The sequence below is a fragment of the Diabrotica undecimpunctata genome, chromosome 5 (assembly GCF_040954645.1).
Source record: "Diabrotica undecimpunctata isolate CICGRU chromosome 5, icDiaUnde3, whole genome shotgun sequence".
Classification (NCBI taxonomy): domain Eukaryota; kingdom Metazoa; phylum Arthropoda; class Insecta; order Coleoptera; family Chrysomelidae; genus Diabrotica; species Diabrotica undecimpunctata.
The window spans coordinates 7,304,543-7,324,418 of NC_092807.1; the positions used below are offsets into that span (position 1 = coordinate 7,304,543).

Sequence of the window (19,876 nt, forward strand, 5' to 3'; positions counted from 1 at the left end):
TACCCAAAAAAACCAAAAGACATGTATTGTCGCAAAATATTTCAAGACAGCAGTTTGTAAAAATAAAGGGTATAGATGTAAAAATATGCACACAAGAGTTTCTTGCATTGTATGGATTGCAAAAATAAAAAAAAATCAATTGTTATCCGAATAAATGAAGAAAGGTACTAATCTGTTATCTGTATTAGTCACATTTATCTGCTCCAAAAGCAGATAAATGTGACAAACACTAGAAAAGAGCAAATAAAATTAGTGACTGACCGTGAAATTGTTTTGAAGCTATTTTCTTGTGGCATGTTAAAGTAATTACTATTTAAATGGGAATAAGCCACAATTAAAAGTTAAAGTACGTTTATTAACTTTTCAATTTCCACTTCGGAAATTGTTATGTTTGTATGTTTGTATTTTGAGAACGATTTCCGAAGTGAAAATTGAAACGTCAATAAACGTACTTTAACCTTTAATTGTGGCTTATTCCCATTTAAATAGTAATTACTGGTCGTGAAAACGAAAAAACGCGTATTAAGTCCCTTACAAATACATTAGTCACTATAGTATCACTGCTCTTTATCACGATTATTACCTAGAATGGTGTAGAGATAAAAATGCCAATCAAGTCAAAAAAAAAGCTACTACAGAAACGTTTTTTGCAAAGAGTTTAACATTGGATTTAAATTACCCAAAACGGACACCTGCAAAAACATGTAGGACATGCAACGGGCTTTGTAAATATTCAAATTAGAAATTTTGCTACCATCGAGTTGAGCTACACCATCGTACGACCGAAGCGGTACAAAAAAGCCTAAAAGATGAAGTAGAAAATACTAAGGAAACAAAAGACACCCTTCTCGTCAGTTTTGATTTACAACAAGCTCTACCTGTACCTTTATTGACAGTTAGTTCTGTTTTTTATTTACGAAAAATCGGAAAAATCTGTTGTATATAGTGATAATTGTGCTGGACAAAACAAAAATTGGACCATTGTATATTTGTGGCAATAACTAGTTAATGAAAGTCTCTTTGATACAATAGACGATAGATTTCTAGTAGTAGGACACACGCATCCTACTTCTGATCCTGACTTCACAATTATTGAAAAGCATAAACGTCGTCGTCTAAGCCAAGAGCCTCTACAGCCTGTAGTGTTGTTCGAAAAATCGAAAAATCCTTTCAATATCATTGTTCTACACCAAAAGATATTTTGCCGTAAAAGGACTTACAGACCCAAAATATTAACATAAAATCTTAAACAGAAAATAAAGAAACGCTTACTTTCAGTAAAATCTGTACATTTAAATTTATTCAAGAGACTCCAAATGTTATATTTTATAAACATCTTTGGAATAAAAAATTTAAATCTACCAATATTGGTAGGAGAGCTGTAAGAGCTGTAGTAAAACTGAGTTTAAGAGATTTAAAAATTAAATATGATGCACCCATTCCATTAAATCCGAAAAAAAGTATCTAATCTTTCGATACTTCTTCAGAATTACTATAGAGAGATTGGTATTGTTAAAATTATGGGAACAGATAATGATATAGATAATAAGACAGAACATTTGGATGACTTTAGAGATCTGGAAAATGAAAATTAAAGTGATTTTAAAACAATCCTAAATATATAACTGCAATTTATTGTGTTTTTTTCTCGGTTAATACTATGTATAACTTCTTCATCTTTTTATGTAGACATGACTCTGTCTGTTTTTCAATGTGCCTCCAGTAATAGACTATGCCTCCATAGTCCTTGTTCCATAATTTTCGTGGTCTTCCTACTGATCGTCTTCCTATTGGGGAAACGTCTCTTTCCGTCTGTACTACTCTATTTGTTGTCATTCGGCTTATATGATCGATCCATTCCACTCTTCTATTTCTTAGCTAGTCCTTGATGTTCTCCACCTTGCATCTAGGTCGTATATCCGTACTTCTAGCTCTATCCCATAGTGTCTTACCATCAATTTATGAGTGTTTTCATCTCTGCTGTTTCTAACATCCCTTTTGTCCTCTCTGTGTCAGGTCGTGTTTCTGGCGCGCATTTCTTTCCCGATATTTTTATTTCTCCATATTGTTAACAACAACAACAATATGTATAACTTTTAATATTATATTATGATACCTATTTTATAACTTGCTATATTCATAATTTATTTTTGTAATAAACGTGTAAGCCACATTTTTTCGAAATTTTGTTTTTTTTTGTACAAAAACGACTTTATTAAAATTAGCTTAGCGCTTCAAGGATAGTAGATAGAATGATTTCCGAAGTAGAAATTGAAACGTCAATAAACATTCTTTAACCTTTAATTGTTGCTTCCTCCTCCTCTATCCTTTATCCTTCGTAAGGATGTAGAGACAGAGAGTAACCGGTAGCGCACTTTATTTGGTCTGACCATCGGTGTGGCGATCTTCCTCGAGTTCTTTAACCATCTACCTTGCCTTCAACCACCAACCTTTCCATACCTTAAATTCGTCTGGTAATGTGTCCACAGTACCTCAATATATTTTGGTTGATGATTGTGGTAAAGCTAGTGCTGATGTCGAGTTCTGTCAATATTGAGACATTTGTGCGATGTGCTGTCCAGGTTATGCGCATCATTCTACGATATACCCTCATTTCAAAGGCCATTATACGTCATGAGTCGGACTTTTTAATGGTCCAAGTTTCTGACGCATAGGTAGCGATAGGAAAGATAAGCGTCCGTAATAGACGCAGTTTCGTGTTCTTGGTTATGTCCGTATCTTTCCAGATTTTAGTAAGTTTGACCGTTGCTGATCTGGGCATTGTAAGGCGTCAACACTATCTCTTCTTCGCATCCACCATCGTTTGTGATAACATAACCTAAATAATTGAAACGGCTTACCACTTCAAACCCCGCTACGTTTCGTATTTCCGGCCGGTTATCTCTAATTCGATCGATTATCATTACTTTGGTCTTCTGTACATTAATTTTAAGTCTATATTCACGACTAATAGTATCTAGTCTGTTCATGATGTATTCAAGGTCATTTGTTGATGATGCTAGTACTAAAGTGTCGTCAGCATAGCGGAGATTGCTGATTTTTCGGCCTCCAACTGATATTCCTCCTTGCCATCCGTCGAATACAATGCGCATGATGTGTTGGCTGTATATATTGAATAACGTGGGAGAGATAATACATCCTAGACGAACACCGGCTTTTAGTTTAAAATTATCGGAGTGTATGTTGTTGACTCTTACGTTTGCTGTGTTGTTGATATACAGTTGTTTCAGTAGGTATATTAGATGTTCGAAGGTACCCATTTTTCTCAGTATTCCCCACATTTTATGCCATTTTACATTATCGAACGCTTTCGAGTAGTCGACGAAGCACAAATATGTTTCTAGATTAAATTTTCTAGATTTTTCTATAATTTGTCTGAGATTGAGAATTTGTTCTCGTGTGCCTCTTCCAGGCACAAATCTATATTGTTCTTGTGGGATCTGTGATAGAAGTATTTATTTTAATCTCTTGTTAATTAATTAATAATAATTGTTGCTTATTCCCATTTAGATTAGATTAGATTAGATTATGTGATGTCGTTAAGGCCATGCGGCCTCACCGCACTTCGACCTATAGAGATCTTTTGTGCATACCTTAATCTAGTTAAACTCTAGAATGCCAATACTTCTGATGAAGTTGATTAGCTTCCTAGGTGACTTGTTTCCTATGTCAGAGGACGCCAGACTGACCTCTCCTAGGAATTTTAGTCTTTTGCAGAACAGTGCTACGCAGTTGCATAGTATATGTTTTGCCGTTTCTTTTTCATTGTGACAGAAATGACAGTTCTCACTATCTGATTTGCCCATCTTCTTGAGATGATATCTCAGAAGGCAGTGACCAGTGAGAAGGCCAGTGACTATTTTGATATCTTTTTTACTCATTTCGAGAAGGCGGTTTGTTGCAATAGGCGACACTTTTATGAGCCTTTTTGCTTGCCTTTGTCCTGTTGTGTTAGACCAATATGATCTTAGTTGATTGAGTTCCCAGGTACGGAGTTCCTCTCTGATGTGGCTTTTCGATAGTCCACAGAAGGGTTCCGGACCCTGGAATGGGCTATTGGCTCCTTCTTTTGCGAGGCTGTCAGCTTCCTCATTTCCTGCAATTCCCTTGTGACCTGGCACCCACATCACAGTTACATTGTTGCGTTCCGCCAGCTTCTTGAGAGATTGTTTACAGTCCCAAACCAACTTCGACTCACATGTAAATGACTTTAGAGCCTTTAAGGCGGCTTGGCTGTCTGAAAAATAAGGACTTTTGCCCTACGGGTGTCTCGGTTGAGACATTCTTGGGCACTTATGTATTTCTGCCTGGAAGATAGTTGGGGCGTTTCCAAGAGATTTAGATAGCCTGAAATTGGGCCCAGTAACTCCCACTCCTGCCCTTTCATCTATCTTAGATCCATCCGTATACCATACGAGTGAACCTTCTTCCACTTTTGGTTCAATTTCTTCACCCATTTGGTGGTTTTTTATGACCACTTCAAAGGGTGTTTCGAAGTCGAATTTGACTGGCATAGCATCTGTCGGCATGTCCTTAGAATCCAATGGAAATTCTTCTAAGATTTTTAGGTGGCAAACTAGATCTCCAGGTTTCATTATTTGTGTCTGTCGCAGTTTTAAGGCGGTAGTTACTGCCTCCCTCCTTATGCAGAACTGCAAGGGAGGAAGGTTCAGCATCGCCTCTAGAGCTGCAGTGGGACATGTTGACATTGCCCCTGTGATTCCCAGACAAGCTAGCCGCTGCACTTTTTGAAGCTTGGCGTTAGCTGTTGTTTGTTGTGTTTTTGGTCACCATACGAATGATGCGTATGTGACCATGGGCCTAATTATTCCCATTTAAATAATAAGTACTTTAAAATGACACAAGAAACTAGCAGTAGATATACAGTTTTCAAATACCACCATTTGCTGAATTTTTAATCTATATTTGGTATTTTGGGATTTGATTAAAATCTTTATAGTTGATATTCTCAAAAACATACTTTTGTGGCATGTACCGTTGTTGGTCTAAGGTCTTCTGTTTCAGGCAGACCTGTGTATAATCATAAAATATAGCAAAAGGCTTGAAAGTTTATTTATATCATTTCGATATACTATTGCCTGTACCGATTTACCCTTTTCCCTTAGAGCTGAAAATTTCTCATGAGTTATTAGACATTTAAAAAATTTTATGTCTCGTTATTTTTTATATAAAAAGGTCAATAAGTTTGCATGAAAATCAACCAGGAAAATTCCAACACGTGATGAAAATTCAAAATTGAACGCTCTTCATTTTAATAATGTTCTTAACGGATCTTCGTGTTTTTCTATCACCGCTTTATGACTTCATTATCTGACAGTAAAACCTACGTTTTTCGTAAATAAATAAATAACCGAAATCTCACTCCGATAGACCCGTCGACAGTTAAACTTGGTTTAATGACATTCCGTTTTTTTTTTTTTTCGTTAACATACTTACTAAACAGACTGACAAGATTTATTACGATGACTAATAGTTAAATCGGCATTTCCATATGGCCAGAATTATTCCTTGTATCGATAAAATAAATCAAGCGATAAATATCCATTAATTACGTCTTCTGTTTTAGACACGGAATGAGTTTGTTTTGTAACCTCAACCGATGGATGGTGGAGGGGATTGGGCGCGTCCACCAATTGTTGAGACATCTGACATCTAACAAATTTTTTATGAACAGGACAAAAACAACAGTAAAATTTTTGACAATTGTGTTTTTTAATCGTAATTATATATTTTTTTAATACTAAAATTAAACCAACACTATAAGCTTAACATTTAAATTCAAACATAATATTTGGTGTAAATTCACAACTAAAAAGTCCACAGATTCAATTCTCAACTAACATTTTTGTTTCTAACATCTGTTGTGGACTCGCAATATTACGAAAGTTACGATCCGGTTAGATACTTTACTTCTACCGAGGTTCAAAATCGGATCTATTTTTCAAACGTGGTCTTCTAAATCCTCTAGCTTCATTTATAAATATATTGTTGTATTAGAGCTGCATCGACAGTTGTTGTCAAATGTTGATTGTTCATTGGTAATTTCTGAGATATTCATTAAAGATTGATTTAACTATGTCTTTGTATAAATATTTTTTAATATTTTCGATTTAATAGAAATTAAAAAAACTTATTTTTAAAAATTATGCAACAATTCATCGACCTTACCTTTAAGACCAAAATTGTTTTGGGTTTTTTAATATCAATTTGTCACATCATATTTTATCTTGGCAAAATCAGTCCTATTAATCAAAAACTTGTATTTACAACCATGAAGAACCGTTAATTAGATATAGTTCGTTTCGCGGATTTTGTCCAATAAGTGAAATCATACACTCGAATCACATTTAGGATTTACATCTCTGTCAGATACGGCCAGGTTAGAATTGAACACGCGAACGTATGTTTTTTTAATTTACCACCTAGAGAACTTCAGGTAAATGTCAAACCACAGTGACAGTTTTTAAAACTTCTAAAATGATGCGATATCAAAAATGCCATGAAATATTATTTAAAGAGAAATATAAGTTTTATAGAAAACGGCGTAATTACAGCAGTGAACGAATTTGTATACCTGGGCTTTTTTGATAGTGCTAATTTGTATAGCTTAATACTGAAAATAATACTACCGCCGAGATAAACCGCAGAATTTGCACGCCCTGCAGATGCTATTTTGGCTCAATGTCCGTCTTAAATCCACAATTATATCGAGAAATACAAAAATAAAACAATAATACGCCCAGTCCTAACATTTGGTTCAGATACATGTACCATATGTTAGGACTGGGCGTCCTAAAGCACATATAATGAAAATATGTGAGGATGTTTCGAGTGAAAAGTACTAAGGCTAATCTATGGAGCAGTGAATGACAATGGAGTGTGGAGAACACGATACAAATTCAAACTTTATAGAATATATCAGGAACCTGATATCGTAAAACATATTAAGATATGACGTCTGAGGCGGATGGGGCATGTAATTCGGACGGAACAAAATGATCAAGTTAGAAAAATGCTCCTTGATAGACCCATTGGTCCGAGAAGAAGAGGAAGACCCAGAAAAATGTTCCTTGATAACATCGATGAAGACATGAGAAATATGGGAATACGTGCTTGGTGGAGAAACGCGATGGATAGGGACGACTGGAGAGAAATTCTTGAGGAGGCTAGGACCCTAGCTAGGCTAGGGTTGTAAAGTCAGAATGATGATGATTTTACGAAAGAGAAACCAAAAAAAAAATATAGTTTTGATACCGTTATCACAAGTGCCTCAGCGAATTGCGAACGCTTTAAACACCAGTGTTTGCAGTGTGACGCCAATAAAAGTTGAAAATAAGAAGAAATCTTTAAACAATGCTATTACAATACCCGTAGGTACATAGGTACTGTAACAAAAGTAGAAACTCGAGATTTATGTAAAAGCATTTGTAGCCTGTAAAAAATGCTGTAAATTAGAAAGTAGTAGCTTTAAATTACAAATGTTATAATCTATTATTCTAGTTGGCACTATATTATAAAATTTAATGTCTACATATATTGAACCATTTCTGAATCTCTCAAAGGGACCCAATTTTGGTACAAGATTACTGTTGTTTCCAGTGGGTTAATTGTGAAAATCTATATGGGCATTCTATTGACTAACATTTTGTTTAATGTGCAACAAACACTGCATAATGTATACACAAAGTAAGGGAAACATTTTAAAAGCTCTAAAGGTGTTTCTACAATTCCCTCAATAACCGAGCCCAAAGATAATACGAACACACTTTTTTTGTTGCCCAAACATTTTATCAATATGACAAGAGTGACCCCAATAGAGAACAGTGTAAGTTAGATATAGTGAAGTTACTATGATAAGTTGTTAATATAATTTCCCTGGAAGTCACTTCCAGAAGATTCTTGAAAAGGAAAAGTTATCGGGAAAACTATATGTTGTTCTCAGGTTATTCCCGATCCAAGAATATCCCCAGAAATTTCGTCTCGGTTGTGGTAGAGCAATGTGTGCAACATCAGCATTATTGTTTAAAGTGAAATTAACACTTTGTGATTTATAGTTGTTTAAAGAGAGACATTTAGTTAAAAACCGGTTGAATAAGTTATTTTCAGATGTTTGGTAATTAAGAGTGACAAGTTCACAAGGGTGTTTGATAGCTTACATAGAAAGAAGTGCCATGAGCAAATAAACAGTGTTAACTTCCATATTTTGAGAATATACTAGGTCATTAATATAAATGAAAAATAATATCGGACCTAAAACCCAGCCTTGAGGGAGACTGTATTTTAGAGATTGTTTTCAATCGCAATGGTTGAAGTAAACATATTGATAACGATTTGATATATACGAATTAACTAGTTGAATATCATCATTATAAAAATTACAATAGGGAAGCTTTCCTAATGTAAGAGTCAAGATATTTTTCAATCCCTTTCAAAATATTGCAAGTGAAATTATCAATAGGTCACATTATGGTTATATTTTTTTGGAATATATACTGGTTTATGGCAAATAGTTTATTAGATTCAATAGGTGGATTAATTTGTTTTTTTTTTAATTCGTTTGTAAAGTTTTTATAACATGGGCAACAAAAGGAACTATCAATCATCATCATCATCATCTAATCATCAATTATTTCAGCCTTTATTCTTAAACAGATGTATTATATAAATATTTTTGCAATTTTAAAAACTTTGAGATAAGTAATACAAGGTATTGATTGATTCAATAACGTAGGTAATTGATATTTTTATTATTTTAATTTTTGTATTTAATCCATCAGGATCTTTAATGTTATCATTTTTTTTTATTTCTGAAATATCTTAAGTTCACTGGCTAAAAACTAAAATAGGAAATCTTTTTCTGTGGTATACACTGGAAAGATACAAAAACTTCATAAAAGCTTGAAAATAGTACGATAGTCCTCTGCGAAAAGCCAAAGATTGTTTCTAAACGGTTATATTTTTTGAGGTACTTATGTATGAAAAGTCCAAGCCCACTTCCGTTATTTTTTTGAACAAAGCTTGGATATTTTTGAAAGGATCGTATAAACGGACGTGTCAAGATGAGAATATACAGAGCATCAGAAAAAGCCACGAAAATACTGAAAAACGCTTCATTGTTTTACCTACTGGAACTAGTAATGGGTTTGTTGAAGATGCTGAATTGTAATTTTTTACCAAATCGAAGATTGCCGATGCAGATCATGATTCGATTAATGAGGGACTCTCTTGAAAAATGGATCTACGAAAACTCATAACCAATGCAGAAAGAAACCATTTCTATTATGAATAATGCCTCTAAGTAGGGACAAATCAAGGGATACAATTCCCGGTCAGTCTATCTAAGGATGTGACAGTTTTCCAGGCGGAAATAACGGCAATCCATTACTGCGTGAAAGAAATAAAAAGGCAGAAAAGAACGTTCTGTTCAGTTGCCATCTTCACAGATAGTCAGGCAGCGCTTAAGGCACTCAATTCTGTAAAGGTCAATTCTAAGCTAGTATGGGATTGCGTGTGTGGCCTAAATAAACTAAGAGACCGTAGCAAGGTTACGGTAACCTGGGTACCGGGGCACGAGGGTTATAAGGACAATGAAAAAGCAGATGAAATGACCAAACAAGGTTCATCAATGCCATTCATTGGACCGGAACCCTTCTGCGGCGTTGCAAAGTCAGTAACAAGAACGGCTACAAGGAAGTGGGTAGCAAGAAAATTTAAATTTTGAATCCGTTTTCTGCAAAACGGAGCTATTAAGTCTTTGTCGTCTGAAGAAGTCACGAAACTTCAAGTACGTTCTAAACGAACTATTGCAAGAACATGGGCATCAGGTTTTACGACTACCTCCATATCACTGTCAGCACAATCCGATAGAGTCGGTCTGGAGAATTTGTAAACAGTACTATGATCGCCACATTAAAAAAAAATAGACATGGAAATACAGCAGACAAAAAAGTATGGAACGATGCTCTAAGTGAAGCAATACCTGAAGCTTGAGCTTATTGTGTTAAGCACACAAAAATATTTATATAACATGATTGGTTAAATCAAAACACTAGTTATAGATCTAGCAGACAATTTAGATGACGATGTCTGGACCAATTAATAGCACAACTAATTTTTATTTTTTAACACAAATTTAACGAAATTATATCCTGCGTTGTTTATTAAGTTTTTATCAATGAAGTTACTAAATTATAAATCCGTTTATTAACTTTAAATCAAAACTTTTGTCTGAATATGTGCAGGTAATTTGTTCTTAGGTTTTTTGACCATAGATTACTAGTATTTTTGTTAAATACGAGCCCCTTCCCACATCAATTGGCCCACCTATGGAATTTGCAGTTTAAGTCGATTACCATAAACAAATTATACTCTGCAGGTTTTTATAAGTTCCCATATCAATTAATATCGCATTTTTAATAATATTTATTAAAAACATTACCCTTATAGTTTTTTATTTATTTTTAACAAAAAAAAATCACTAAACCCTGGCTATGCATTCACTTATGTCAACATACGTTGATTTTTCATAATTTTAAATCCAGAGGTAGCTACGAAAAAATGACATCAAAACAATAATATTGTCAGTTAATGTCACATGTATTTTGTAGTATTGTAAAGCTTTTTGCCGTTTGTGAATTGTACAATGGGTCGAGGTAAAGTTATCGATGAGAAAATTTGTTCAATCATTATCAGATTTTTTAATTCTGGAAAATCCAATTCGGAAATCGCGAATATGTTGCAATTGTCACGCTATAGTGTAAGAAATATAGTCAAAAGAGACAAAACTACAGGTTCAGTCGTCACAAATCCTAGAAATGTACAAAAAAGTAAAAAAACTGAAGCAGATCGAAGGGCATTAAGACGTATTATCAGACCTGCCAACGAATTGAAGGAAAAATTACAAGAAACATGGGATTCGTTCACATTAGAATTTTGTCAGAACTTGGTAAAAACTATGCCTGGAAGAATTGTTGATGCCATTAAAAATAAAGGGAATGTAAGTCAGTGGTAAACTTTTACATTTTTTTTTGTTTATATTACATATTCTGTGCATTTTTTAAATTTATTATTATTCTGTTTAATCAATAGTTTACATTGCGTTATAAAATCTTTTCTATAATTAGGAAATTCAAAAATGTTTTTCCATGCATTAAAACTTCTAAAATTTACACTACGCTTTCAATGTTGTTCTCTACAATTTTTATTTTTCGTATCAATCTAACCTTGGGCCAACTAATATGGGAAGGGGCTCGTAGTCGGTCAAAACTATTTTGCCCTCCCTTGCATTTTCTATATCACAAATATCTATCATTTGTACTTATTTATAATTCAATTGCTATTAATTGATTTTAATTAACAATATATTTGTCTCTGCCACTGGTAATTTAATTGAGTTTCATCTTACTTCGATGGTTATCAATATCAAGTCGGTCAAAAAGGATAAAACAGACTATATTATATTATCAACTACTGAACAAGCACTCTAATAATAATTCGTATGAAAATTAAGCCAATTAATACGAAAAAGAAAACTCCTTCCACGAATATTTCTTTTTCTTTTTTCATAAATAGTAAAACCAACAATAAAAAACTTTTTCACGTCTATTTTTGTCACTTCGGGATAATACGAAGATCATTTTAAAGCAACTTTTGCCGGACTCGCTTTAGAAATTTTTGTTTTGATTACTTAACACGTTCACTGTGAAAACCATAACTTTTATTAGCATTTCAACTATAAGACCGAAACTTGTTTTTGATACACACATGGACTTCTGTTTTGAAAGCCGCAATGTTAAACAACACATTTTTATATGTTTGTTATTATTGTATTGATTGTATTATTACATCAAGATTTCATGTAAATTGAAAATAATTTATCAAGACAGTGAGATTTTTTTGTTACGGCGAAAACTAATAATAATGAATAAATATCCAAAAAATGAAACTTATAAAAGTCATTTGAATCCAAAATTTTCTTTTAAATTGAACTAACTGACTAGAGATATCATTTTTTAATACTTAGATATTATGTAAACTGACAAACATGGTTCTCGTGTCATTTGACGTATTAATTACGTACATACTTAAAATATTTTGTGTGATGTTTCCATTTATTTTAAATTTTAATTCTTTGTGCCTTCTTGTTCATTCTTAGGTGTAGTTTTAGATAAAATATATCTCTATCTTAATGGGAATAAGCCACAATTAAAGGTTAAAATAAGTTTATTGACGTTTCGATCTCCACTTTGGAAATCGTTCTCAAAACACAAACATTAATAAATTGAACAAATTTTGTTTTTTGCTACTTGGTGAAAGATTCTTCTAATAACTATTTAAATGGGAATAAGCCACAATTAAAGGTTAAAGTACGTTTATTGACGTTTTAATTTCCACTTCGGAAATCGTTCTCAAAATACAAACATTAGTAAATTAAACAAATTTTGTTTTTTTGTTACTTGGTGAAGGCAAAAGTATAGAGAAAGTGCCGATGAAGTTAGCTACAAATGAGGGACAGATTTGTATTTGGCAGTGTTGCCATATCACAAATAAATCAAGAGAGAGCATGCGATATAATATTAATTAATGTTACTAAACAAAAAGTTTTTAAAAGAAGTTTAATTAATTTAAATTTAATTTATTATAATTTAAATTAACTTTAATTTGTTAAGCTTTTAAATTCTTAAGTTTTTAAATTTAATTAAACGTCTTTACCGATAAATTTTTACTTTGTTATGCACATTTTATGGATTAAATTGTGAATAATGATAATTTAATCTCCATGTAGGTACCATTTCATCCCTAAATTTTAAGAAAATAGTCATAAAATTGAAACCTGCTGAACATATGTTGCAATCTGGCAACTAGTGTTTTCAAAGTTTTGACAGTATTTCCAAGTTTATTTGCTTATCTACCAAAGGCCAATTATGATTTTTTTTTCTAATAACTAACTGCAACTAATATCAAAAGAAACAAATATTCAATTAATTTATATGAGGTTGAATGCTCGAATAAATGCATATATAAATATTCAATTGTTTGTGTTTTATATAAATTTAAAAAATTTAAAAAAATACCGGATTTCATAAAATAATATAATAAAAATGTACTATTTCAAAGCATATTTGAGGCATAAAACATATACATAATAAGGACATGGCAATCCCGCAAACACAAATTTGACGGATCATTTGTAGCTAACTTCATCGGCACTTTCTCTATACTTTTGCCAATTCTTCTAATAATTTACTTTTATCTGACTCATTTATATTGACAATTCAAACATACATTATACATTTTAAAGTAGACGACTTTAAAATGATATTGCCAATATTGTTGAGTTGCGTTCCTGGGACGCCTTTACTTGTAAGATAGTTCATTCGATTACATGAAATCAACTTTAACTTGAGAATATCCGTCAGAAAAAGTCATAGCCTGTAATTCGTCTTTAAAAAGACAAACACATGCCATGACGACAGTGAAAATCTCCTGTTAGTAATTCCATAGTAAATTATGAGGGAAAAACCAGGAAAAAACCTCATAATACTATCCCGACATAGTAAGTATTTGATAATGCATTTAGTTTACTTTCAATAAACATCAAATTTAGATTTTATATGTTCGTTATTTAACAAAGATAAATGATGTATCCTCTATATGTTACCGACTTAATAATACTGGTATTTTTCTTTTAATAACTTCCTCTTTTAATATGGGTAACCAGATCCTACTGCACAATTGGTCTGATTTAGCATAATTAGAGCCGCTTCTTTGATTTTTCTCTTTTTACCATCCGTTTCTTTTAGGACTATATTTGAATCATTCCATTGAATCCTATGCTCATTTTCCCATGCGTTTTTACATATTTAAGATCTATCAAATTCTCTATTTTTAATATAAGATTAATGCTCACTTATTCTAACATTTAATGGCCTTGATGTTTCACCTAAATAAAACTGATCGCATTCACAAGGTATTTTATAAATGCAATTCTTTGTCCGTTTTTTTTTCACTGTTAGGTTTGGTTTTAGACAAAATAGATCTCAATGTGTTTGTTGTTTTTCTGATAATCCTATCATGTATGGTATTGTTATTTTCGTCGTGGTATTCCTTGTGTATTCCCTAGGATGTCATTCCGTGTGAATACAAGTTGTTCGGTTCTATTCGGTCGATTGTTGAAAATTTCCAATTTATAAACGATACAGGATATACACTTTTTAATAAAACACATGTAACAAACGTTTTTCCTCTAAGAACGAATTTTCGTTAGAACAAGCAATTTTGGCCCTATCGTATAAGGAATTAATGATTCCCTTTATAATATTGATATTGTGATTTGATTTGTAATTTAAATATCTGTTTGTGTGTGTTGGTTTTCTATACACCTGAGTCTCATATCCAGTATCGTTCTTAGAGATTAAAACATTCAGGAAAGGTAGTGTGTAATTATATTCCTTTTCCATGGTAAATGTTATTGCCTCTTCTTTATCGTTTATATCATTCAGGAATGTGTCCAACAAATCTGATCCATGAGACCATAAGGAGAATACATTATCTACATATCTCATCAAAATTGTGTGTTTTAAATTTTGTTTAGAAATAATATTTATTCCAAAATATTCCATAAATATATCGGATAATAATGGAGATAAACGAAAGCCCATTGCTACACCAAAATTTTGTTTATAGAATTCATTATTTAGTTGAAAATATGTACTATCAGTACATAATATCAATAACTCCATTATAGCTGATATTTAGTCTTGTTTTAGTTGCCAATGTATCATCACTCTCTAATTTTGTCTTGATTATATCGAAAGACTTATCTAATGGTATAATGGATAATTTATTTAAAACGTGTTGTGTATGTTTTATAAATGTGTAATTTTTATTTGCAAATAGTCGTATAATATTTAATAAAAATTTTGACAGTTAACTACAAGGAGAATTCATGGTACTATAAATAGGTCTAAGTGGTATATTTGCTTTATGAATTTTTGGTACTCCATAAAATTGAGAGGTCTTACTGTAATGAGGTGTAATCGATCTTCTTTGATAATTTAATAAATCCAACACAAACACTTTATAAATGATAGACAATAAATGAAATAGAATTCGGTGTCATGTACTATTGTGGCTTATTCCCTTTAAAATAGTAATTACTTTAAAAGGCCACAAGAAAATAGCTTCAGAACAATAAAATAGATCTCAATGTGTTTTTGAAATGTTGAATTTCTCTCCTTGCGTTTTAAGTTTTTCCGATAATTCTTTTATGTATGACATTGTTATTTTCCTCGTATTATGTCATCTCAAAAACAATCAGTAATGAACAAATATTCAATAATGGCATGTATGAAAACTATCTCAATGTAAAATTTTTTTAAATCAAACTGACTAAAAGCGACAATGTTTAAATGCTCATTATTAACTTATGTAGAACCTGGGTTTCAAGATATTTTCTTGTGACATTTGATATTTTAATTATTATATAATTCGGTCTTAACTTATTTCAAAAATATTTTGTTTGACATTTCGACTCAGTTTATATAAAACTGAACCCAATAATGAACAAAGTCGAACTGAAGACAAAATTTAAGATAATTCCATGTTAGGAGAAATGATCAAAATGTAATGTAATGTAAAAAAGAAAAATCAAAGAAACTGGAAGCAAATTCCTCAGTAAAATATTTTAATAGACAATTAGCGATATTAAAATGACATACTAAAGTTGTAATTTGTATTTGTAATTTAAAATTATCTATTTCTATAATTCAGTATAAAAATTACATATGATAAGGTATACATAGGGAGTCAGGTTGAGATTTTTCCTAATGTTTTCCATGATTTACAATGGAATTATTAACAAAAGAATTTTACTGTAATTATTGGATTTGATAGATTCTTTAATGCAATTAAATAGAAATGGCAATTACTTAATCATTATTTTTCTAATGGGTGTTCTTCAGTCTTCAAATAAATCATCCCCTAATAAAGTAGTTTTGGGAATACAAATCAAAAATATATAAAATCGCATTTACTAAATTTTCTACCATAAAATATATATATGTAATATGTTTGTATGAGACCAGCAAATAAACTTTAACTATTAAAATAACTTCAAGTCAGAAACATTTGCTTAAACTTTCAAAAATTGGTATTTTGAAAGGATTTTTCGAGTTCAAAACGTAAAAACGTCAAATAAAGTATATCAAAACATATTTTTCTTTAGTTCTTAAACAATAAAATTACGTACGACAATGGATAAAAACTAAAATGAATTGACTAAAGCAACATGAACCAGGAAACGAAACAATCAGGAAAAAAGTTACGTATATCGAATGGAAGAGCATTTGATTCACGCAAAATAAAAGAAAAACGTGCCCAGATAAACTAGCAATTTTAATAGTGAAGTTAGAAAGCAAAACCAACACAAAAAATTTATAAATCAAATAGATTTCGATGTCATATAATGGAATAAAGCCTATGACACTACAATAAAGACTGATTGTTATTATATAAATAATAATATTAATGATAAAATGTGACGTGAATAAATACCAATCACTATTGGTAATTGTGTCCAATGGATATATCTGCGATTTTTGTATTAACTAAACCGTTTACAAAAAGTCGTCTCAGAAACGCCACCAAAAGTCCTGACAATTTTGTAATATGTACAAATTTTTCTGCCATCACAAAATAGTATTATGATACAATTAAATCTTTTCCTTTTTTTAAATATCTGATTTTATTTCCATACGATATCACAAAAGTGAAATACCATTAGGAAATATAATGAAAAAGCTCCTTATTGTTACATTTACACATTAAAAACCGTTTTGATAGTAAAATTTGTACAAAATGTATTTATTTTCTTGGTGTCGTAACAAAAATAAAACTTACATATTGCACTTTTGAAGTTGCAGTTTGTAAACAACACTTGTCTTGGACGATTTTTACAATAATGTATCAAGTAAGTATGTTTTTGGTTAACACTGATTGGTTTTTGAGTTAATTTGGACAATAGTTCCGGAAAAGTTAGAAAAAATATTTTAACTTACCCAAAAACGTGTTGATCTTTCTGATAAAAATATTCACAGGTACACTTTTGCTTCTCATAATTAAAAAAGTAACTCCTCACCACACAAAATTCATAAAAAAATAAACAAAAACTCAAATCCTCACATAATTCGCAACTGAAAAACTTCACTAAATACTCGCAGAATATCAGAGAGTGCGGCAGCAGTCCGGACCGACAGAGTACATGTACGCTCTCTCCGGAATCTCACAGCGGACTGTTTACAGCGCGCTGTATCCCTACGATCCCCTAGAAGGTTCAACCCCCTCCCTAGCGCCCTCAGAAAGGGCAGTGAAAAGTCAGGATATGAGTGGCCATGACGTTCGGCTCAATCCCCTTCCACCGAGCATCGACAAGATGAGACGGGTTGAAGACAAGACAGTCACCGGCAGGTCCACTGTGTGACGAACCTGTAAGTTGTCTGTCGCATACGGCGGACTGACTACTGACAATGTGGGTTTGACGAGGAGTATGGCATGGCAGGACAACTTCGAGGAGATAAAATTGGGCGGAGGAGAGGGAACGACGACTCGTTGACGGGTGTTTGGTGTGATTGCACGTTTTGTTTATAAATGTAGCATTAAAGTTTATTAATTGGAAGTTTTCGACGAGATAAAATATGCACCGTGTGGGCTGGATTAGTGTTGAGGTTAGAAAAATGCTTTATGCTGGGATCTGTTATAAAATCTAGAAATGTGTGTTATGTACTTATTATCGTTGGTGCAATTATTTAACTGTCTTGTTTTCAAGTGTTATAAACTTGATGTAAAATTACTTTTAACATCGTCGTGTGATAAGTGGGTTAAAATATGTTGCACAAAGCATTTTGTTGCCAGTTTCATGAATTTTCTTGTTGAATAGAACATTAAGAAATGAGACGCAAGATTTTTTATTTCTATATGATTTATTTTATTGTGAATTATTAAATCATAAAAAAAATTCAGATTATTTTTAACTACTTTGAGCTTTTAAGTTAATGAGGAAATATCCAATAAATAATCTTAAAATTATTTTACTTTATTATTTTAGTTTTGAGTCAAATAAAACCTGGTAAAGAGCTTCCATGTATCGTTCTGAACATCTGAATATATTGCCTTATGTCATATATATATATATATATATATATATATATATATATATATATATATATATATATATATATATATATATATATATATTGTTATGCTATGTAAAATTAAAAATAATATTGGTTTGCTCTTAATATATTTCAAATTATAAAAGAATAATCGGTAAGATAGTTTCGAAACAAATTCAGATTTCTGCTTTAATCTGGAGCCTTCTAAAAATTGCAAGACATGACCAGACGATGATAAAGATGTTAAAGAAGACATGGGGAATCTAAAATTTGCATTCCACGACATGTCTATTCATCTAGGCAGAAATCCTAACGAATTTGTTTCTCGTACTCATACAGAGTAGATCCGAATAAAATGAAAAAGACAGAAAAGATTTTATTTCACGTTCAAAGCGTCTATGTATCTATTAACTATTCTGATGAGACTTTTTAAGTCGAAATACGTATCAATAGATACATAGACGCTTTGAACGTGAAATAAAATCTTTTCTGTCTTTTTCATTTTATAAAAGAATAATTCAAAATATTTCAACTGATAAACTATGAAAGATATTTCAAAGAAATGAAAGTCCATTATCTTTGGATTACCTGTAGTAAACAAAATTTAAGATATGCATAAATTATTTTCTTTGTAAAATATATTTGAGTGAACGTAGTGAATTGAACAATACGACCAAGTTTTCCAAATGGACTTGTACAGTGAATAAAGACAATAGGGTAGAATTTAGAAATTATATTTCTCCGTTAGTTTTTAAGAATTTGTAGAAACGATTAACATGTTAATAGTTTTTAGGAAAGTTATAATTGTATTTAAGGTTGTTGTTTGTTATCTAAATGGGGATAAATATGACGAACTTTGATTGGCAAAGAGTGAAAAAAGTGGGAGAGATAGATGAATGAGAGTTTAGCTAGATTTTAGAGAAAAAAAAAAGATCATCAGTTGTTTTCCAAGGGTGCAAGGCGAAGAGTCGTGTTTCTTTGGCGGTTCCCAAGTGATAGTAAGCATTAGAAGTGAATGTTTGTGAGTTTTCGTGGACTAAGTGTATCCTGACGGAAGCTGATCCAGTAAAATATTGTAAGTCATATTTTTCTACTTATATATTCCAAGAGTCACTGTTCAGGCCGGAACGAGAGATTCAGTTTATCGAGAGGAGGAGAGGCTAGCATCTTTTGAACGATACGTGCATCTGAAGGAGATTATTGAAGACGAGAGGCTCGCAATAATTTATTGTAAGATTGCGGATTACCTAGGGAACTGCTAAGAATCGATAGTGTAGGCTACAAGGAACAAGGATTTGGACAACTCATCTTCGGAGAGATGGTTTTATTTTATTCGTCAGGTTTTCTTTATCAACAAAGTTTTTTCTTTTAATTGCTTCAGAAAAGATAGAAATATTTATCAGGAGATATAGAACAACAATTTTGGTTTGAAATTTTAATTTATATAGTGTATAACATTAAATTTTGAAGGTTCACGTACGTAGAACAAAAATTTGATAATCATTATATGAGATATTTTTGTTTAAGATATTTGAGTGTGAATTTTATTTCAATATATAATTTTGTATCATATATGACTATTATTCCGATATTCCTTAGACCTTACCTATCATATGTAAAGCATAGATATTGAAGCACGAATATAACACTGAGATAAGAGAATT

The 19,876-nt window shown here is 31.8% G+C and overlaps 1 protein-coding gene across 1 annotated transcript in view; it reads right to left on the reverse strand.

Annotated features, from left to right (window-relative positions):
* tio (zinc finger domain-containing protein tiptop) overlaps nucleotides 1-17,574 on the reverse strand; it is a 172,449-nt gene extending 154,875 nt beyond the window's left edge. The window contains exon 1 of the mRNA XM_072531412.1: nucleotides 17,100-17,574. Coding sequence (XP_072387513.1) covers nucleotides 17,100-17,157 — 58 coding nt within the window. The 5' untranslated portion in view covers nucleotides 17,158-17,574. The remainder of the gene's footprint in view (nucleotides 1-17,099) is intronic.
* Between the last annotated feature and the right edge of the window lie 2,302 nt (nucleotides 17,575-19,876).